The sequence below is a fragment of the Pongo pygmaeus genome, chromosome 6 (genome assembly GCF_028885625.2).
Source record: "Pongo pygmaeus isolate AG05252 chromosome 6, NHGRI_mPonPyg2-v2.0_pri, whole genome shotgun sequence".
Lineage (NCBI taxonomy): Eukaryota > Metazoa > Chordata > Mammalia > Primates > Hominidae > Pongo > Pongo pygmaeus.
Window position 1 is genome coordinate 104,627,722 of NC_072379.2, and position 23,270 is coordinate 104,650,991.

At 39.1% G+C, this 23,270-nt stretch overlaps 1 protein-coding gene across 1 annotated transcript in view; it reads left to right on the plus strand.

Moving 5' to 3' along the window:
• Positions 1-11,335: 11,335 nt before the first annotated feature.
• Positions 11,336-23,270, plus strand: part of LOC129041574 (histone-lysine N-methyltransferase 2C-like) — a 44,252-nt gene continuing 32,317 nt past the window's right edge. The window contains 7 exon segments of the mRNA XM_063668471.1: positions 11,336-11,419; positions 14,487-14,588; positions 14,781-14,885; positions 20,177-20,358; positions 20,614-20,778; positions 22,098-22,207; positions 22,714-22,779. Of these exon segments, the coding sequence (XP_063524541.1) occupies positions 11,336-11,419; positions 14,487-14,588; positions 14,781-14,885; positions 20,177-20,358; positions 20,614-20,778; positions 22,098-22,207; positions 22,714-22,779 (814 nt within the window).

Genomic DNA, 23,270 nt, shown 5'->3' on the forward strand with positions numbered 1-23,270 from the left:
GACAGGGACCCCTGTCCTAGAACCCCATCCTGCCTGTTCCCTGCCCAGGTCAGCACAACAAGAGGGAGACTCTACTAGCTTCCCAGAGACCCCTCTCTCCTCCTTAGCAGGCGGGGGGCGGGGGTCAGGCCAACACTGTCCCCTCATCTCCAGGGACTTCCCCTGCTTCACTGCAGCCCCCTCCCTGTGCCCTGTCTCTCTGAAAGCATGAACTCACTCTCCTCTCCCACTACTGGTCCTCACCCACTCCTGTCCTCACCTCAGAGGCACCAGGCCCCAGGTCCCTGCGCTCGGCCTCACCTCCCCCTCCCCAGTTGTGTGCATTGCCCAACAGGCACATCAAATGCCGCTTAGGTTGCCTAAACTTTGGGAGGCAAAAAGCTTGAAGTTGGATACTGTTTTGGAAAAGACGTCAAATCACTTATGGGACACCAGGATTTGTTGACCTTCATTGCACCTATGTAGAGTTTAAGTTTCTTTTTCTTTTGAATTGGATGGGTGGGTGGTGGTGGCACTCATCTTGCAGGGCTGACAGCCCCAGTGCATGTTGTTCTGGCTCTGGCCAGCCTGCAGGGGAGTCAGTCCCTTCTTCAGCTTCTCACTTACTCTCACCGGGGCCTGAACAAGGAGGCCAGGGCCTGAGAAGAGCCCCCAGAGAGAGAAGGAGGTGGGAGAGCCCTTCAGTCTGTAGTTTGCTGAGTGTGGGATGGGGTGTGGGACAGAGTGCAGGGCACAGATGGGAATGCCAGGGAGGGGTGGGCCTGGGCCAGGGAGAAGCTAGGGCTGGCATTAGCACAGGGGATGACAGATCACTCTAGGGGTTCCCATTTTGGGTAGCGGTCAAGGACAACAGACGGCATCAATTCTCTGGTGGCTGCAGAGGGGGAAGATACAGGCCTGTCCTCAGAGCGTCAGCCTGGCCATTGGAAGTGGAGCACTGGATTAAGAGTCCCCAGCGACCTCATCGTGTCCTTGGTGGATGTGGGACCTCTCTGGAGAAAGGCAGTGTCAGCTTGGGTTTGACAGACACTCACGGAAGGACCTCCGGGATTTGTGACTGCGCACGCTGGGCTCACCATGCTTATTTTGGCAACATGGAGAGCCTGTTGGTCCCAGCTACTCAGGAGGCTGGGACAGGTGAATGGCTTGAGCCTAGGAGTTCAGTCCAGCCTGCGCGAGACGCTTATCTCTCCAAAAATATAAAGAAATTAATAAAAATACGTGAACACTGTCTGGTAGGGGGTCTGGTTATGGGAATGGGGCTGTGAGTGGAGGCTTGTGAGGCCCCTCCCTGTGCCCTGTCTCTTTCTCTCCATTTAGAGGAGTGTGTATGTGAGGAAGATGAGGCTGAAGAAGCAAGTATGGGCCCTGACTCCCCTACTCTGTGGGAGAGCTGGGGACATAACTCCCAGTGGGCACCAGGGGGCAGTGCAGCCCCGGCATCAGGCCCTTCTCTCAGGGGAACCCTGGCTTCAGCAGCTGCAGAGGCAGTAAGCTCCTGGGGCTAGATCAACGTTTCTGGATTTTAAGAAGTAAAAGACATTTTGAGGGTCATGAACTTAGTGCAGGTCCTCGCAGTACCAGGTGGAAAAACCTCATCTGGGGAAAAAATCATGAGACCAGGTTCTGCTCTCCAGCTCTGAAAGAAGCAAGTTCTCCCTCCTCTCTTTGACACAGTTTCTCTACTCGTCAGACTGAAACAGTGTCTTCCCCACCTGCTGCTCAAAGATCTCTTGTGCCATTGATGTGAAACACTTTCCCTATGTTCAAGGTGGCTGGCCCAGTCATTGGCATCACTGTGGCAAAGAAATGTACCGATGTTATGCCTTTACGAATGGATTCATAAAGAGTCCATTTTTGTTTGTTTGTTTGTTTGTTTGTTTTCAGGCCAGGCACAGTGGCTCATGCTTGTAATCCCAGCACTTTGGGAGGCTGAGGTGGGTCAGGAGTTCAAGACCAGTCTTGCCAACATGGTGAAACCCTGTCTCTACTAAAAATACAAAAATTAGCCGGGCGTGATGGCATGTGCCTGTAATCCCAGCTACTCAGGAGGCTGAGAATCGCTTGAACCCAGGAGGTGGGGGTTGCAGTGAGCCAGGATTGCACTACTGCATTCCAGCCTGGGTGATAGAGTGAGACTCACACTAAAAATAAATAAATAAATAAATAAAAATAAAATAAAATAAAAAATAAAATAAATAAATAAAAATCTGTTTTTTGGGATGAATTTTCTATTGATGGAAACTTGCAGCAGATGCGTGATATTCTGGTTTCCATGGCCACAGATGGCCCGGAACAGCCACTAGCTAGTTTGACCTTAAAAGAAGTGAGACCCCCAGAGAGTCAAAGTCATCAAACCTGGCCTGCAGGGGGCCTCAGCAGCGCCTGGGAGCCTCTCAGCTGCGGGAGAGGGGGGCAGTCTGTGGCTACCCACTGCTGGATGTCCACTGCTAGGGCCTTCCCTTTATTAAAAGGTTCTACGGCTAAAGAGCAACAATCCCCTCAAAGTGAGAGGAGGGAGAAGAAGGAGATGAATTTCTGCGTGGCCAACTTGACAACGTTTTCTGAAACAGCTTGGGTCTGCCCAGTCTGAGGAAGGCAGTGAGGACAGCACAGGACAAGACAACCACAGGGTAAATTCCCAGAGCCAGGTTTTGAGCACACCCCCTGGGAGGGGGCAGGCAGTGCATACTGGAATAATCCAGCAAGGCCACACTTGCTTACTAAAAGGGAGATTTTGCAGGTGGCACAGGACTTTCTAATAGGCATCAGTTCTAAAAGTCTATTCCACCCTGATAATTTACATGGATGTCAACCATGTGCATCAGCTAGGTGCCAGTTCTGACTCTACTGCTCCGTCCAGAGAGAGTTTCCTAACTTGTTTTTTAAGAGTCAAGTTTCTTATTTGGAGAATACAGATGATTGTCTCTACCTCATGGCATTGTAGTGAAGATAAAATAAGATTATATCTACCAAGTGCCTAGCAGGGCATGTAGGATGCAGTATAAGCTCAATAAATGTTAGTGTGGCAAGTTGCTGGGTGAGTGACTGCGAAATTTTGGTTGTTCAGTTCAGGGGTACTTGTTTAAGTGCTTCTGGTCATTCTTGTTGGGTGGGGGCAGAAGAGTGGGTTTGTGGTTTATTAGGGAAAAATGAAAGGTATTTTCCTCCTTCCAGAAAAAGAGCCAGACTTTCCTGTTCAAGGTCTTGACCCATGTTCTAGCCCCACTCATAGCCAAAAGTAGGAATGAAGATGGCCTTGTGGTTTTAAGGCTGATGCCCTGTCATGGCAAAAAGAGGCAGAATGGATGCGTTGTGTTGTGGAGACTTGAAAAGGGGTGGTGGCCTGAGCCTGTCATCTGTATCCTGAGGACTGGAGAGAACCAGCCTTCTCCTCGGCATGGCCTCTGAGGAGAGGACGGCTGTGCATACTGTGAGGCCTGCGTAAGGGCCTGGGCAGACCCAGTGGGGAGGGTGGGAGTGGCCTGGAGCCCTCCTCCTTGGCACTACCCTGCCAGATGCAGAGGGGGTGCCCAGGAGTGTATGCTGTGGGTGAGGCTGCAGCGCTGCCCAGATGGTGTGCAACTTTCCTTCCAGATGTGGGGAGCAGCCCTTACCTGGGACCCCAGATCTGGACCCCTGGAGGACCTTTTCAGGGCCATGTAACCCCAGCACCGACCCAAGGTTCTTGTGGAATCCATAGGAGGAGTCCTCATGTGCCTGATTTTAAATACGTGTCAGTCTTAGTGGGTAGGAGAAGGAACCAGTTCAAAATAAACCAAAGGACACACATTTGACATGACTGGCCCCTTGGGGAAAACATGGATAAAACCGGCCTAGGTCTTGGGATCTCAGCAAGTCAACACCAGACAAAACTGCTCAAGTGATTTTTGTATTGTGGTTTTGATGTTCTTGACATCAAACGGGCAGAGGCCTGAGGAGTGACAAACTATACACACACACACACACACACACACACACACATACATACAGACACACACAGCAGCAGCAGCAGCAACAAGCAAGAAGTAGAATGAGCCAGGGCTAAAACCGAGTAAAATGCAAATAAACATACAGTGAAACCCAGCAGCCATGAGGACGCGCACATCCAGGGATACATCTCAAACATACTGGTGAGGAAATGGGTATGGGAGCAAAAGGGAATCCATAAGCAAAAAAAAAAAAAAATAGCCAGAAGAGGGGCCACGTGCCCTGTCAGTGACGATGGTGTCCCAAGGCTGGGAGGATGACAAGCACAGTTCTCTGCAAAGGTGGCCCACAGAGGAGACAGCCAGGCAAAAATGGTGGGCAGAAGCCCCAGAGGGTCTGTCCAGATGCCATGAAACCTACAAGCAATGCCATGAGGCTGCGGGGAATTTGATAGGCACGTGGAGGGATTTCCAAGTCTGTGTCTGCCCTTATGTCCATGTTGAGTTACCAGTGTTGACTCACACCCTGGCACCTGGACGGATGAAGAACCTAAAAGCAAATGTGACAAATAATTTAACTAATTAATTAATAATTAAACTTTTAATTAAACTGAAAAGTTTCTGCACAGCAAAAGAAATAATCATCTGAGTAAACTAACAACCTATAGAATGGGGGGAAATATTTGCAAATCACGAATTAGATAAAGGACTAATATCTGGAATCTACAAGAAACTCAAACAAATAAGCAGGAAAATACAAATAATTCCATTAAAAAGTGGGCAAATGACATGAATAGACATTTCTCAAAAGAAGATGTACAAATGGTCAACAAGCATATAAAAATATGGTCAATATCACTAATCATCAGGGAAATGCAAAATAAAACAACAATGATATATCACCTCACTGCAGCCAGAATGGCCATTATTAAAAATCAGAAGCAATAGATGTTGGTGTGGATGTGGTGAAAAGAGAACACTTACACAGTGGTGGTGAGAATGCAAATTAGTACAACCTCTATGGAAAACAGTATGGAGATTTCTCAAAGAACTAAAAGTAGATCCTACTATTCAGTTAAGCATTCCCACTTCTGGGTATCTACTCAAAGGAAAAGAAATCATTATGTCAAAAAAACACCTGCATGCATATGTTTATTGCAGGACAATTCACAATATGCAAAGATGTGGAATCAACCTGTGTGCATTAGCTGATGAGTGGAATATATATATATATATATCACAGAATATTACTCAACCACAAAAAAGAACGAAATAATGTCTTTTGCAGTAACTTGATGGAGCTGGAGGCCATTATTCTAAGTGAAGTAACTCAGGAATGGAACAACAAATACCACATGTTCTCACTTACAAATGGGAGCTATGCTACGCATATGTGAAAGCTGACAGAGTGGTATAATGACAGTGGAGGCTCAGAAGGGAGAAAAGCATAAGGGCAGTGAGAGACAAAAACTACCTGTTGGGCTACAATGTATACTATTTGGGTGATGGGTACACTAAAATCCCAGACTTCACCACTACACAATTCATCCATGTAACCAAAAACCACTTGTACTCCTACAGATATTGAAATAAAAAAAGTTAAAGAGAGAGTAAAAAGAAGAATAAAACTATATAATGTTTTTAAAAAATATTCTGGGCTGAGACAAGTGGCCATTTTATGCTCTGTTGGTTGAACTGTAAAATAATACAAATATTCTTGAGGACAATTTAGAAATATTAATCCAAGGCCTTTTATAAAAAAGTTCTTATATTTTAACCAAAATATTCTGTATTGAAGACTTGATTCAAAGAAAATAATTAGAAATGTAGAAAGTGACTTAGATAAAAGACGTTCTGGGCTGTATATCATGGCTCACGCCTGTAATCCCAATGTTTTGGGAGGCCGAAGAAGGAGGATTGTTTGAAGCCATGACTTAGAGATCATCCTGGACAAGATAGTGAGACCTTGTCTCAATGAAAAACTTAAAAAGTTAGTACGGCATGGGGGCATGTGCCTGTAGTGCCAGCTACTTAGGAGGTTGAGGCAGGATCCCTTGAGCGCAAAAGTTCAAAGTTGCAGTGAGCTATGATCACACTACTGCACTCCAGCCTCAGTGACAGAGCAAAACCCTGTGTCTAAAAATAGTAAGAATAAAAGATGTTCCTCACAGCATTAATTCTAATACAAAATAATTTCAAACCCCAAATTCAATTTGTTGAATATTGAGGTTCCCATATGGTAGACTTCCATACAGCCATTAAAATCACGATTTAAAATATACAATTTAAAATATACAATATACGATTTAAAATATACAATTATTAGAAGAATTCTCAGTTAAAAATTTGTTACCTTATTTCCAAGAATTTCATATTCCACAAGTGCAAGACATTTTCTCCCCATTAAGCCCCAGAGAGTCAGCAATTGCAAAAATTCTTACATATCTTTAGTATAGACAGTTAAAATATTTATTTAACACTCAAATGTCACACCTCAAACTGTAGTGTTCTTGTTCCCATTGACCTTTTTCATGCTCTAACTGTAATTGTGTTTCTTTTGCTTCAGATAGCTCCTTTTGTAGTACACCAACCATATTTTCCATTTGTTTAATATTTACTGTAAGTTGTTCACAATGATTATTCTTAAGTTCTAATAAGTGTTCCCATGAAAGAACTGCATCTTGTATTTTCGATCGGCTAACAGAACCTACGTGAGGGAGAAAACAAGGTAGAAATAAAATATGAGTACTTTTTGCATATAAAGGACTGTGCATTTTAACAGTCGCCCATCCATACACCTAACAAATATGGACTAAATTCCTAACATGTGGTTTACTGAGCTTTGCAGATACAACAGACAATACCTCTGCTCTTGCTTAGCTTTCAGTGTAGTGAAGAACAAAGACGATAAAAGTGAAAATTACAAATTCACATAGATACTGGAAGAAAACAGTTCTATGGTACATACAATCTGATGTATACTGGGCTCAGGGAAGATTTCCTTGATGAAAAGATGGCTACACTGAGAAATAAAGGATGAGAAGGAAGCAGTTAAGTAAAGAGGGTAGAAGAGCATTCTAGCCAGTCTGTGGTAAGTGCTGAAGCTCTCCTGCAATCTGCTTCTGGCCATGATAGAGAAACAGGTACTGATTTACCTTCCTGTCTGAAACAATCAAAAACAAAAAAGACAAAATACATTATACGATGATTTTCAAGAAAGTGGAGTTCAGGTACACTTTGGAAGGCTGAGGCAGGGGGATCACCTGAGGTCAGGAGTTCGAGACTACCCTGGCCAACATGGTGAAACCCCATATCTACTAAAAATACAAAAATTAGCTGGGTGTAGTGGCGCAAACCCATAGTCCCAGCTGCTCGGGAGGCTGAGGCAGGAGGATCACTTGAACCCAGGAGGTGAAGGTTGTAGTGAGCTGAGATCGTGCCACTGCACTCCAGCCTGGGCAATAGAGCAAGACTCTCCAGAAAAAAAACAAAGTGACTTCAGGTAACAAAGACAATGATCCCTGTAAGAGAAAACAAATGAAGTAAGCCTTACAAACAACCCAGCTCCCTGACTTGACAAAGTTTCCATGTCATGACACAGGGAGAAAAAAACTGAGATAGAGTCCACCAGATTCTCTGAGTTGGAATGATGAAGCACAAAAAACCAATAGCAGAGTGATGAACAGTACATGTGTGCTAGGAAACTACCTGAGACCAGGGGAAAAAAATCTTTAAAAAATTAGAAACAGTGAAAAATAGTGCCTGTTGCTCACAATGTGTAAGGAAGAGTGTCCATTCCTATAAGCAATACTGGAAAAACTCAGGCTTCACAGGGCAATGAATAGAGTTATTAGAAACACCTTGCCTCAGAAGTGGAAAATTAGACCAAATCATAAAGCAAGACCAGAAATATCAAGCTGTGTATAAGTAACTCAACTGTGTCCCAAAATAAATCTCAAGCAGAGACATGGGAGATTTTTTTTGAAAGCAAACTGTATGTGTAGAGATTCAAATTAAAATGTCAGAAATGAAAACTATACTGGATGGAAATAAATACAGACTAGACATCACAAAAGAGAAGATTCATAAATTTGAGACATCAGAGAACTACGAGAAAACTTTAAGCAGTAATATACAGGTCCCCAAAGAGAAAAGGAGAGAGACAGACAAAATATAGAGAGCAGATGGCCAGAAATTTTCTTAACTTAATGAAAACTATAATCTCACAAATCCAGGAAGGATCTGGCTGGGAAAGAGGAAATGAAATTATACTATTCTAATTTTCTTATGCCATATATGATATGGTATAATACTGCCTGAAGGTGGACTGTGATAAGATAAAATCATATAGTACAAATTGTAATGAAATCACAAAGATAGCAAAAACAGACTTATAGCTAATAAGCCAAAAGAGAGAGATAAAACAATCATAAAATTACACGACTGGCCAGGTGCGGTGGCTCACACCTGTAATCCCAGCACTTTGGGAGGCCAAGTGGGGGCAGATCACCTGAGGTCAGGCGTTCGAGACCAGCCTGGCCAATGTGGTGAAAACCCATCTCTACTAAAAATACAAAAAATTAGCCAGATGTGGTGACAGGCGTCTGTAATTCCAGCTACCTGGGAGGCTGAGGCAGGAGAATCGCTTGAACTCAGGAGGCCGAGGTTGCAGTGAACAGAGATCATGCCGTTGCACTGCAGCCTGGGTGGCAGAGTGAGGCTGCATCTCAAAAAAAACAAAAAAACAAAAAAACAAAAAAAAAAACATGGCTAATTGAAAAGAAAGCAGAAAAAGAAGAAAAGAAAACAAAGAACAGCTGGGACTAATGGAAATCAAACAGTATGATAACAGATAAACTTAACTATATCAGTAATCACATTATAAATGAAACCAGCCTAATAACCTAAATTAAAAGGCAGATTGTCAAACTATAAAAAAGCAAGATTCTACTCCCTGCTACCTATAAGAAATACTTTAAATGTAGGCCGGGCACAGTGGCTCACGCCTGTAATTCCAGCACTTTGGGTGGCCGAGGCGGACGGATCACGAGGTCAGGAGATTGAGATCATCCTGACTAACATGATGAAACCCCGTCTCTACTGAAAATACAAAAAATTAGCCAGGCATGGTGGCAGGTGCCTGTAGTCCCAGCTACTCGGGAGGCTGAGGCAGGAGAATGGCGTGAACCCAGGAGACAGAGCTTCCAATGAGCCAAGATCCCGCCACTGCACTCCAGCCTGGGTGACAGAGTGAGACTCCATCTCAAAAAAAAAAAACTTTAAATGTAAAGATGCAAATTAGTTAAAAGGATGGAAAAATATATACCATGCTAACAGTTAACAAATAAAGCCTAGCAGAAATGGTTATATTAATACCAAAGTAGATTTCAGAGCAAAAAATATTACTAGCTATCAACAAAATTATTTCATAATGATAAATGGTTCAATTAATCAAGAGCACATAATCCTAAATGTTTATGTACCTAGTAACATAACAGCTTCAAAATACATGAGGCAAAAACTGATAGAAGAAATTGACAAATTCACAGGTATAGTCTGAGATTTCAATATCGCTTACTCAATATATGACAGAACAAGGAGGCAGAAAATCAGTAAGACTAGAGTAGACTTGAAGAGCAGTATGCTTCTCAAGGACCCATGGAACACTTAGCAAAACAGACCATATTCTAGGCCATACAGTAAGTCTTCATAAAAGAATTAAGTCAAAAGGATTTAAGTCATACAAAGTATGGTCCCTGACCACAGAGCAATCAAATTAGAAATCAGTAACAAAATATCTCATCAAAATACTAAAAAATTTGGAAACAAAGTAACACATATCTAAATAACGTTAGGCCAAAGAGGTGATGCAAAGAAATATTAGAAACTATTTTGAACTGAAATAAAATAAAACTACAACATGTCAGAATTTATGGAATGTAGCTACAACAGTAGTTAAATAAAAAGTTTCAGTGCTCAATGTCTATACTGGAAGACTCTCAAATCAATGACCTTGACTTCTATCTTAAGAAAGTAAAAAAGAAGAAACTAAGAAGAAAAGAGCAAATTAAACCCAAAGGAACCAGAGGAAATGATATAATAGATGTCTGCTATGGTCTGAACATTTGTCCTCTCAAAACTCATATGCTGAAACTTGATCACAGAGGTGATATTACTAGAAACTGAGGCTTTGTGGGGACAATTAGCTCATGGAATCCAAGCCCTCATGAATGGGATGAGTGTCCTTGTATAAGAGACACCAGAGAGCTCATTCACCCATTCTGCCATAGGAAGCACACAGAGGAAAACACGGAACCTAGGAACCGGGAATTGGTCCCTCACTAGACACCAAATCTTTCAGCACCTTGATCTTGGACTTTTCAGCCTCCAGGTGTGAGAAGTTAGTTTCTGTTGTTTATAAGCTACACAGTCTATGGTATTTTGTGACAGCAGGCCAAACAAACCATGACATCACAGATGAAACCAATAAAACAAAAGCAATAGGAAAATCAATAAAGCCGAACACTTTGAGGAAGGGAATGAAAGTGATAAACCTCCATCTAGCCAGGCTAATCATAAAAATGAGAAGATACAAATTACTAATTTCAGAAATAAGTAATGTGACATTTTTCTAGATTCACAGATACTAAAAGAATAGCAAGATAATAGTGTGAGCTTTATGTAACTAAACATGACAACTTAAATGGACACAGCCCTTGAAACACAAAAATAACCAAAGCTCAATCAAGAAATAGATAACCCAGTCACTCTATATTTACCAAAGAAAATAAAGTGGTAGGTAAAATCTTCCCACAAAGAAAACTCCCAGCCCAGCTAGCTCTGCTGGTGAATGTTACCAAACATTTTAGGAAGATGGAACATAATTTTACACAACTTCTCCCCTGCAAAATAAAGAGGAGAAATACAACACAACTAATTCTGTCATGCTAGCATTACCCTGAACCAAACAATGATATTACAAAAAAGAAAACTCCATCATGAATGTTGACATAAAAATTTAACCAATTTCTGAGGCAACTAAGATATGCTGCAATAGGTGAATGAACAACCTCTGGTACAGTCATATAATAAACTAGTATTCAATGTTAAAAAGAAATGAGCTATCAAGTCATAAGAAGACATGAAGGAACCATAAATGCATACTACCAAGTGAAAGCTGCCAATCTGAAGGGTACGTACTATATGATTCCAACTATATGACATTCTAGAAAAGGCAAAATTATGACTACAGTAAAAAGTTCAGCAGTTGCCTGGGGTATGGAAGGGCAGGAAAGGACAGATAGGTGAAACAAAAGGGAATTTTAAAGCAGAGAAAATATTTTGTAAAATACTATGATGATGAATACAGGTCTTTGTCTAAACCCACAGAATGTACAACACCAAGAATGAACATTAATATAAACTATGAACTTTGGATGATTATGACATGTCGTTTGTGGTTCATCAATCATATCAAGTGTACCACTATGGTGAGGCATACTGATAATGAGGGAGGCTATACATGTCTGGGGGCAGAGAGTACTTGGTCGATCTCTGTACCTGACTCTCGATTTTGTTGTGAACTTAAAACTACACTAAAAATACTTTAAAAAATTTCGAATTGTACTCAATTTATATATATCTATATATAGATATATATAAACTATATATGTAACTCAATTTATATGTACATATAAATTATATATATAATTATTTTTGTGAATAGAAATAGCATCTTGCTTTGTTGCCCAGGCTGGTCTTGAACACCTGCTTCAAGCAATCCTCCTGCCTTGGCCTCTCAAAGTGCTGGGATTACAGGCGTGAGCCACCGTATCTGGCTCCAGTGACATTTTAAAAGGAGACTACATCATAAACAAATTGGGTTTCTCCTAAAATGCAAGGTTTAACATTAAAATATCAGAGTAGAACCAGATGATAATTTGAGTAAAGGCATTTGATAAAATTTAACATTAATTCTTGATTTAAAAAAAAAACCTCTCAGCAACCTAAGAATACAAACAAATTTCATCAGCATGATATAAAGCACCTATGATAAACCTACAACTAATGTGTCATGATGAAAAATGTGTCACGATGAAAAACTGAATGTTTCCCCATATCAGGAACAACACAGGAATGTCTGCTTTCACAACTTTAGGAAATAAACCTTGTGCTGAAGATTCCAGCCAGTGAAGTCAGACAAGAAAAAGAAATAAAAGGCATCCAGGTTGGAAGGAAGAAGTAAAACTGTGTTTATTCACAAGCATGATCACATAATAGGGGTGGGTAAACTCCAACCAATGGGCCAGCTTCTTGTTTTTGTAAATAAAGTTTTATTGGAAGACAGTTGTGTTCATTAATGTATGTATCCTCCCTGGCTGCTCTCATACTACAATGGAAAGTTGATTAGCTGCAGCAGAGACTGTTTTGTGACAAGTCTATAAAAGATTTCCTATCTTTAGTAAGACAATAGTTTGAGAATGAAAAGTTTTGATAACCTTTGGTGTCAACAGAAAATCTGATCAAATCTACCAAAAAAGCTACTAGAACTAATACGTGAGTTTAGTAAGATTGGAGGATACAAAAATCAACATACAAAAGCCAATTATATTCCCATATACTAGCAATAAGCAATCAACTGGAATTTTAAAAATATCATGTACAACTTCACCAAAACAATTGAGATATAGATGAATCTGATAAAATATGAAAAAACCAAGGGCAGGTGCAGTGGCTCACACCTGTAATCCCAGCACTTTGGGTGGCTGAGGCAGGTGGGTCACTTGAGGTCAGAAGTTTAAGACCAGCCTGGCCAACATGGTGAAACCCCCATCTCTACTAAAAACACAAAAAACTAGCCGGGCATGGTGGCAGGCGCCTGTAGTCCCAGCTACTCGGGAAGCTGAGACAGGAGAATGCCGTGAACCTGGTAGACAGAGCTTGCAGTGAGCCGAGATTGCGCCACTGCACTCCAGCCTGGGCAACATAGCGAGACTCCATCTCAAAAACAAACAAACAAACAAACAAAAAAACTGCTTTTAAATGTATTTGTATTGAAAAATACTGAGATGTAGTCCTTCTTTTTTTTTCTTTTTTGAGACAGGGTCTCTCTCTGTCACCCAGGCTGGAGTGCAGTGGCATAATCTTGGCTCACTGTAACCTCTGCCTCCTGGGTTCAAGTGATTCTCCTGCCTCAGCCTCCTGAGTAGCTGAGACTACGGGCGTGTGCCACCACGCTCGGCTGTTTTTTGTATTTTTGGTAGAGACAGGATTTCACCATGTTGCCCAGGCTGGTCTCGAACTCCTGAGCTCAAGCAATCCACCCACTTTAGCCTCCCAAAGTGCTAAGATTATAGGCATGAGCCACCACACCCAGCTGGTTAATCTTCTTTCAGTTGTTCCTCAAGAAAAGTAGTTCAGTTGTTTTATGTTTTGACCTTGAATGTAACCTGTTGTGTTTCAACTCTGTCTTTCCAGGCTTAGGTTGTAAGCCTTTTAAAGAAAGAGGATTGTATTTTATGATTTTGGCAGTGCCCTCCTTGTCTTCTTCTACAACTTCTAGTTCAGAGCTTTATTTTGTTTCATAATCACTCTAGAAATTATTAACAAACCAGTGGGTACTCAGTTGATTTAGTCAAATAGAACTAAGTCCAGACTGAACAATATTGGTTGATAATCATTTGGCTAATACTGAAATTTTGATGTTATTCAAAATAATATTCTAAAGCGGTGCTAATAGAAATATAATGAGAACCACATATGCAATTTAAAACTTCCTAGTAGCCACATTAAAAAGTTACAGTGAGCTGGGTACTGTGGATCATTTGAGGTCAGGAGTTAGGGACCAGCCTGACCAATATGGTGAAACCCCGTCTCTACTAAAAATACAGAAATTAGCTGGGCATGGTGGTGGACAACTGTAATCCCAGCTACTTGGGAGGCTGAGGCAGGAGAACAGCTTGAACCAGGAGGCAGAGGTTGCAACGAGCCGAGATCGCGCCATTACACTCCAGCCTGGGCAACAAGAGTGAAACTCCTCTCAAAACAAAATAAAGGTTATAGTGAACAGGCAAAATTAATTTTAATGCCTTCCGTTTCGACCAATATATCTAAAATATTACCATTTCAACATGTAATATGTAATTATGTGCTGTATTTTATGTTTACAGGACATCTCAGTTCAGACTAGCTACATTGCAGATCCCAAGTGTTTGTCATTAAAATAGTGATAGATTGTGTGTGTACATACATATAATATTATCATTTATAGTTTCTTGATTAGAATTCTGCATAATCAAGTCTTACTAAAACAGGTTTATTATATTTTCTCATTACTTCTTGGTCTATAGGAATTCTACCTCTAAAGAGAGAATTAGGTGAATAATAAAATGTCATGACTCCGTTTTACAGTAGAATCTTAGCATTAATATTTGGAATTGTTATTCTAGACCTTAGCAAAAATATATGTTTTGATTATGAATTTTCTGAAGCTTTCCAGTTAAGTGTAAAACAAGTGAAAAATATAACTTCGTATTTTTTATATTTTGCTTTTTATAGGTGTCTGCTGCAGATATTTCATCAAATAAGGATGATGAAGAAAACTCTATGCACAATACAGTTGTGTTGTTTTCTAGCAGTGACAAGTTCACTTTGAATCAGGTTTGAACTTGACAATTTACTGTCTTCCTCATTGAATTCCTCCTTGCACATTTCTGCTTTATCTCATATACACAGAAGTCATCCAATATTTAGCTATAGAGCTATATTAGTTAAGAAGGTGTTTTTAAAGTAAAATTTGTAGGGTTTTAGCTTAGTCTCCATTTAAAATATGTTCTGTTTTCTTAACTTCAGGATATGTGTGTAGTTTGTGGCAGTTTTGGCCAAGGAGCAGAAGGAAGATTACTTGCCTGTTCTCAGTGTGGTCAGTGTTACCATCCATACTGTGTCAGTATTAAGGTAAATATCCTTAAATTGAGTTAACAAATATGTATTGAATTTTTATTTGGTTTTAGTAGTAACATGAGCTCCCAGTTCTCACAATTAAGTATTATGATTATTAAACATATGTGACAGTATTTAAGTACTTTAAATACTGCTTTTAAGGGCTTCCTATCTCAAGAAATTTGCTCCTCTATAAATCTTATGTTGTACTAATATCCTGCTTTTGTCTTGAAAAAGTAAAACATAAAAATATATGCATTTAATTTAAAAGACAATTTATACTATTCACAAAGATTTTAGGTTTAGCTGATTCATTTTGTCTGTTGATTTAAAAAGCTGAGAACTGGAGTATTTAGCAAAAAATTATTAGCCCATTCTGTTCTTTCCCGCATTCTCTCTCCTCTATGCTCACTCGTATACAAAATGACATTTTCTCCTTATAGCCAAAAGAAACAAAACAAGTGTCATATTTAATGCAATTGGTAATAATCGAGAGTCAGCACTGCTCACTTTCAAGCATTTCAGGATAGAGGCTTTCTGGGGAACCTTTTAAGTGGTGTCATGTGCTTGGTTTTAAATGTGGACAGGTCTCAATACTTCACTAGTTGTATCTAAGGTTCTTGGTTTTTTCTTTTTAAGAACTCAGTCTTAATAAAACTTACATATTTGAATAAAGTGTCATGGCCACTGGAAGCAAGCATGGAGGTATGGCTGTACAGCAGAGGTCTTAAACTGTATACTCCACAAGTAAATCTTTTCTAGTACTGCCATACCATGTAATATAAATACTAACCTCAGTTTCAATAACAGGTTGTGGACCATGAGTGATTTTTATACCTTTCTCCCCTGCCCTTCAAACATCACTGTATTATATCATTGTCAGTAAAATGTCAGTATAGTAAGCAAATCAACATTATCTCCTTCAGAATTCTTTGTTGATAACTACACTAGTATTTATTTTATAGGGTAATACAGGTTTTTGTGAATTTAGGAATCAAAATGAAAGATTGTAATTAATACTATCCAAAATAGAAGACTAGTACGGTTAATTTATGTAGTCTTTTAAAATTAGTTGCTCGTGGTATGTGACTGAAAAATGCAGAGTATATAAAGCCAATTAAAAAATAGAGTTATATATGCATAAAACATGCTTCTTTTCTTCTTTGTGCTTTACATTCTGTATAAAAGTTGCTGCTATCATTAGATTTTGTTTTTTAGAATACTTAATGTTTTGGACCTAAGGAAATTGAATAAGATCCCTTTCAAGATAGTAATGTATTTCTTTTAACCCACCCAACAATTACCGAATTCCCATTTTACAGATGAGTACGACTTACATAAGTTAAGATTGGACAATTAGTGCACTATCAAACACCTAGTTACTGGTAGAGCTAGAATTTGAATTCCTGTTTTTAAAAATCATGTGTGGTTCCTTTTACACGATGACACTGTTTTGGACAGTACAGAATACTGCAGTCTCATTGGGAAATACAGCAGTATCTAGAAATATACTAGGGATATGTGAATTGGCTCAGCTTGCATTTTTATTGTAGGAGGCAATTGTTTGTGGATAAGTTTGATACCTTTGAACCTTCTTTTTAAGCTTGCTGGGGCAAGTCTAGAAATCCTTCACTCTAAGGTGGATATTTTCAAACTTTATGGTTTTAGAACCTTAACACTCTTTAAAATTACTGGGGACTCCATAGTTTTTGTTTATGAGGATTTTAACTATGGACTATTCAGCATTTTAGAAATTAAAACTAGGAACATTTTATAACACAAGACTACAGAAGCACAACCTGTACGATGTCAATGTAATATTATGATACAACATGTAGCCTCTATAAACACCACTGTATAATTGTGAATGAATTAAAGTGAAAAAAGGCAAATTAAATCTTAGTATTATTTAAACTTGTTTTAACTTTACAGACCCACTGGGGTTCCCTAGACCACATTTTGGTAGCTGCGGTCCTAGCATTAGTTTAACCCTCTACTTGGCCTTTCTGGGATCTCTACTGAATTCTACCCCCTGTTCACCAGTGTCTTTGTACTCTGACTGGTTGTGCTTCACTTGTCTTTGAGCCTTTTGCAAGCTCTGGTAATTGTGCAGCTTACAAATTCCCAGTAGATGTACTTTCCCCTGGTTGTGGGTCTTTGGGCTTCTAGAAGTACGGCTTGGTGTTCCACCAAAGACTTCAGGGGATCCTTTGTAGATTTCTGGAGCTCTTAGTCCTTATTGCTTCTTCATTTTGAGTACTGTGTCCTGCAAATTCCACTGCCTCGCCTTCCCTAACCTCAGCGAGGCCATTGATTGTACTCTGCTGAGGTTCTTCCTCCCTGGGCAGTGTTCTGGAAAACGTTTCTAGGCAGAGTATCATAGGACTCCCTGAGTGTTTCCTTCCTCTCAGAGACCACTGTCTCCTGTACTATGTGTTGTCCAATATCTGAAAACAGTTGTTTCATACACTTTGTCCAATTTTCTACTATCTTATGGGAGAACAGGCTGGTCCCACCTACTCCGTTATAGTTGAAGTGTGTATCCGTATTAGATTATAAAACATATCTGTATCAACTTTGGACATGGTGCCATGGATGGAATCCTGGATGACATCTTATTTGAAAAAACTTTTAAAACTAGGGTTAAACTGGTTCAACGGAAGAAAAAAATGATAGTACAAGCCCAGTACCTAGGTTAAAAGGAAATTTCAAAGAGGGAGAAATTGTTGAAGTGTTGAAGTACTAGAAGTCAAGAAACACAAACACTAATGTTTCCATTAGATTTGAGAATAAGAAGGTCTTGACAAGCCTGGCCTAAGCAGTTATGAGTGGATGTGGGTGTAGAGACCAGACTGTAGTGTTTTGAAGAGTGAATATAAGCTGAGAAACTTGAGAGTTTGGTTATAAAAGGGACCACAGGTATCTGTGAAGAAAACTTAGTAGGAATGAAGATAAATATTTTAAAAATTCTGCCACTAAACACCTCAGATCTGTCTGCCACTTTATCTTCAGGTCATTGTTTAAGCCAGGGTCAGGCAGACTGGCCCATAGACTAAATCTGGCCCATTTCCTGTGTTTGCAAATAAACTTTTATTGAAATATGGCCATGTTCTTTTGTTTACATATATTTGTAGCGGTTTTTGCATTACACTGGCAGAGTTTTTATAAAGTTGCAACAGATCATATGGCCCTCAAAACTTTCTATTTACTCTGTGGCCCTTTATTGGAAATGTTTGCTGGCTACTGCTCTAAGCCACCCTGATCTTACCCCAGGCCATTTCCTTCATTTGGGCAAATAATATATTAACTTGGTAATCTAAGACAAATTCTTAAAAATCAATAAGCTAATCAAAATAATAAATATACATGTTTAAAAATCAAATGACATTAAAAGCCTTGTAATGGGCCGGGTGTGGTGCCTCACACCTGTAATCCCAGCACTTTGGGAGGCCGAGGCGGGTGGATCACTTGAGGGCAGGAGTTTAAGCCAGCCTGGCCAACACAGTAAAACCCCATCTCTACTAAAAATACAAAAATTAGCCGGGTGTAGTGGCTCATTCCTGTAGTCCTAGCTATTCAGGAGGCTGAGCCAGGAGAATTATTTGAACATGGGAGGTGGAAGTTGCAGTGAGCTGAGATCACACCACTGCACTGCAGCCCAGGCAACAGAGCAAGACTCCATCTCAAAAAAAAAAAAAAAAAAAAAGGCCTTGTAATGAACAACCAACTCTTGTCTTACTCTACCTCCACATCTGAGGCAATCACTTTTAATCTTTTCAGGTCTTTTTTCTTGTGGTTAATGCTATAGCTGTAAATAATCAACTGGTTTGCTGCTTTATCAATGCTAGATTTTGTTGACTTTCTGCTATGAATAAATAAATTCTGATTTAGGTCTTAAAATACACCTCCTTCCTTCTCCCAATATAGTTGTATTACTATGTTTAGTTCAATTAATAAGGTGTTGGTTATGACTCAGTAAATGTTCACTGCAGATATAAACAGTATACTATGAGTTTCTTTTGTCTTTCATGGAGTTTTTAATAACAAGAAAGTAATAGTGACTCTCCATTTGTTCTTTGTTTTTGCCTACTCTAGAACTATCATATAAGATTATTTTTTAAAGTACTGTTTTTTTCTGGGAGAAGTCCTACCCTCCTTCTAGACATTCCCTTCTCCTGCTCTGATATGTGCCAGTGGCTTCTAGGTGTGTTGTTCTCATCCTTAAACTTCCCTGGCCTGATGTCCTTTGTTGGACCTGTTGATTTATAGATCCCAAGTCTTCCTTTTCTTTATAATACATCCTCATTCTGTTCCGCATATCTCTAAGTAACTTTATTAGAAGGAGAATGAGGGAACTGAATTTTGAGTCTTCCTGTGTCTACAATGTATTCTGTCTTCACACACAGTTGCTTGTGTAGCTAGGTTGAGAATTGTACTTTGAAAAGTATTTCCCTGTAGAATTGGAAACTTATACTCTTCTAGCATCTGGAGTTGGGAAGTTTGGTGCCGTTCTGATGGGTGTTCCTTTGAATTTAACTCTTCTATTTTCTTCTCTGGTAGCTTTTAGGCTTTCGTGCACCTCATGATCTGAATTTTTATTCTGTACACTCATTACTTGCTGTTTCATTATAATGTGGGCACTTGATTGGTTCTGTCTGAGGATCCTAGTCTTTTGAGATCTTTAAGAAGTTCCACAATCTTAATATTACGTGGTGTGGCTTCCTTCAGGAGTTTATTAGGGATTTGGAGATTCCCAAATATTCTACTAACTTATACCCTTGAGAGAGGGGAGAATAAACAGAGGAGTGAATGTGAACTTCAGAATTCCTAGCTTCATAGTCTAAATAGAAATCCTCTAAGATCATAAATTGTCCCTAAGAACTCATGCTTTACATTAATTTTTTTGGTATTTTTTTCTATTGATTCTAAGCATGGAAATGTAGATGGAGATATTGTTGTATTTTCAAATTATGTATCAATAATAGGGAAGCTTACTTGATTTCTTTAAAATCTGGTCACTATATCTATAAATATAGTGGACATTAAATATACAGCATAAGGTAATTATGTGGACTTTAAAAAGGCATTAAAATATGTGTCATTTTCTATTATTCTGCTCAGTAGGCTCCTAAAAGCGTGTATGAACATGCCCAACCCAGTATTGGGCCTCCGTAGGTGCTCAATAAATGCTAATTGATTGCCTCTTTTCTGCTTCTAGGTACATAAGCACCATATTAATTTATATAGTATATTTGATTATGTTAGGTTAATGCATAAATCCCATGGATTGGTTGTTCCTTTTACAGATCACTAAAGTGGTTCTTAGCAAAGGTTGGAGGTGTCTTGAGTGCACTGTGTGTGAGGCCTGTGGGAAGGCAACTGACCCAAGAAGACTCCTGCTGTGTGATGATTGTGACGTAAGTTATCACACCTACTGCCTAGACCCTCCATTGCAGACAGTTCGCAAAGGAGGCTGGAAGTGCAAACGGTACTCTAGAGTTTGTTTGCCTTGTTAGTCTTTCAAGTTCAGAGCTTTCTCATACCACTTTAGTTTTTAAAAATTAGCCACACCTATTTAATTGAATAATACACATATTCTATGATAGACACCACTAATCAGAAAAATTTTCACATACACATTAAATCATTTCCCCCATTAGGTTCGTATGTAGCTTCCTGAATTACAGTAACCGAGTAACTATGAAAATAAAATTGAGACTTTTCGGGGGGATTTGGATTTCAGGTGTGTTTGGTGCAGATGCTGTGGAGCAACATCTGCAGGTCTAAGATGTGAATGGCAGAACAATTACACACAGTGTGCTCCTTGTGCAAGCTTATCTTCCTGTCCAGTCTGCTATCGAAACTATAGAGAAGAAGATCTTATTCTGCAATGTAGACAATGTGATGGGTATTGTGCTATTTTTTCATCTTTTTAAAGCTTTTCTCTTTGAAATGTAGCAAAAAAAATGGAAAATAGCTTTTCCTTAATCACAAGTTTTAGGTACAGAACTATTTGCCTTGTAGATTTTTAGTCACCTAGAAACTTACAGAAGTGATTTCCTGTTTTGAATTCTCAACTCCAGACTAAAGTTTTTTTTTTGTTTTGTTTTGTTTTTTAAATTTAGAGACAGAGTCTTGCTCTGTCGCCAGGCTGGAGTGCAGTGGCGCTATCTTGGCTCACTGCAACCTCCACCTCTGCCTCCTGGGTTCAAGCGATTCTCCTGCCTCAGCCTCCCGAGTAGCTGGGACTACAGGTGCACGCCACCACGACCAGCTAATTTTTGTATTTTTAGTAGAGACAGGGTTTCACCATGTTGGCCAGGATGGTCTCATCTTTTGACATTGTGATCCGCCCGCCTCAGCCCCTCAAAGTTTTATGATTATAGGCGTGAGCCACTGTGTCCGCCCAAGACTAAAGATTTTTAATTTAGGCCTTTTTGAGGGTTTAGGAATCCCTTGAAATTAGGTGGAGAATTATTGCCTTCATCTATGCCGTTTCTTATGAAGGGTTTCTGAATCTTTTAATAGATTATAAAAAATATCTAACACAATCTGTTCTCCTTAAACCACTTTTTCTTAAAGCTCTAGATACTAGATATCTAGATATTAGATAGCGCCTTCTGCCCTCCCTACGTAATTATGTGGAATTTCAAAATCAAGAATGTTTCCTTGCTTTCATTGGTATATTGTTGTACTCTTTAGAAGTTAAGCAGTGAACATATGTTATTATTAATAGTATTATTTTATCAGTAGTACAGTATTCTCGGGACTCTGGCTACTAATTATTTGTTCCATTGCAAGACAACTTTTTACTTTATTTCCCAATTACCATTCAACATTGCTTTACATGAGATATGTCTACTTCAAATTAGATGCATTACCTGGAGCACATATATGCTAGCACTGCCATTTGCAGTTTTCTGAATACCTTTGTGTTTGCCCTAACTAGCTTCCTTGCTGTCTTTGAAATATTTAATATATGATGATAAAATAATTAGCTTCCTTATGTAATGTGCTTTGCTTCCTCTCTAATAGTTGTTCTCATTCCTTTTTATTTCCTTCTTAGCTTTATGGATAGGGATAGTTAGGAGAAAAGAGCAAGGTAGGAGGAGCATGTGAGGCTTCGGGCTTTTACGTTTGAAGACTCAGTGTTACAGGTTTTAAAAGGTAGCAGTTCTCAGTGTATTCCTTTTTTTTAAAAAAAATGTACAAATATGGTCTTTTTAGATGGATGCATGCAGTTTGTCAGAACTTAAATACTGAGGAAGAAGTGGAAAATGTAGCAGACATTGGTTTTGATTGTAGCATGTGCAGACCCTATATGCCTGCGTCTAATGGTAAGAGAATAATTTAAACTGTGAGTCTGCACTCTTGTACCACTCACTTGCACCTGACTGTCCATAACCAATGAATTAGCTTAGCTCTACTCTATTTTGTCTTTGTGAAACTTACTTTGACAAGTATTTTATGAAAAATATTATTGTTGGTTATACATGACTTATCACAACTTGTTATAAAACAATTTACATGAAACAATAAAAAGCATATATTTTAGATGTAAACTATAATTTTGCTTCCAAGGAACATGATCTTGTAGTTATTGACAATATGTCAAAATCCAGTATGTTGATTCTTTCTTAGCCAGGTTTTCCTCCACGACTTGAGTATTTCCTTCATCACTTCTTGTTTTGTTGTTGCTTTAAAAAGCACTTTTAACTTTAGTGTTCAAACATTTATTTTAATAAAATAAGTATAGAAACAGAAATTTTAATCATATATAAGTATTTAAATACACTTTACCTTTTCTGAAAAGAATTACCTGGATTTTTTTTTTTCGCTTCAGTGCCTTCCTCAGACTGCTGTGAATCTTCACTTGTAGCACAAATTGTCACAAAAGTTAAAGAGCTAGGTAAAATTTGAAATGCTTTACTTAATTTAATTGATTTACTTTGCTTAATTTTTACATAATTGGCTTACCACTTGTCAAACCTGCTTCAATCATATGGGTGTTCTATCCAAATTTCGTAATGTTGGTAATCATTCCCACAATGATATATAAAATGTCATCCAGCTTTGCTGGGGCAGTATTCCTATAAATTTCAGCAAGTTGGCAATGAAAATAACAGCTCTTAGAATAACCATTAATGCCATACTTGCTTTGGTTTCATTGATATATTACTGTGCTTAATTATCAGTTAGCAGAAAATACGGCCTAGTTAGCAAACAGATTTCTTTTAGAATTAATTCAATCTCTTAATTTTTAAAATAATTAATAAGTCTAGTATGGTGATTAATATGATATTCTTATTAAACAGTCATTCTTTTGAATACTTGTATTTAATAGCACCTGATACAAAAACATTTGGATAGTACAGGAATTGTTCTAAGGAACAACAGTTT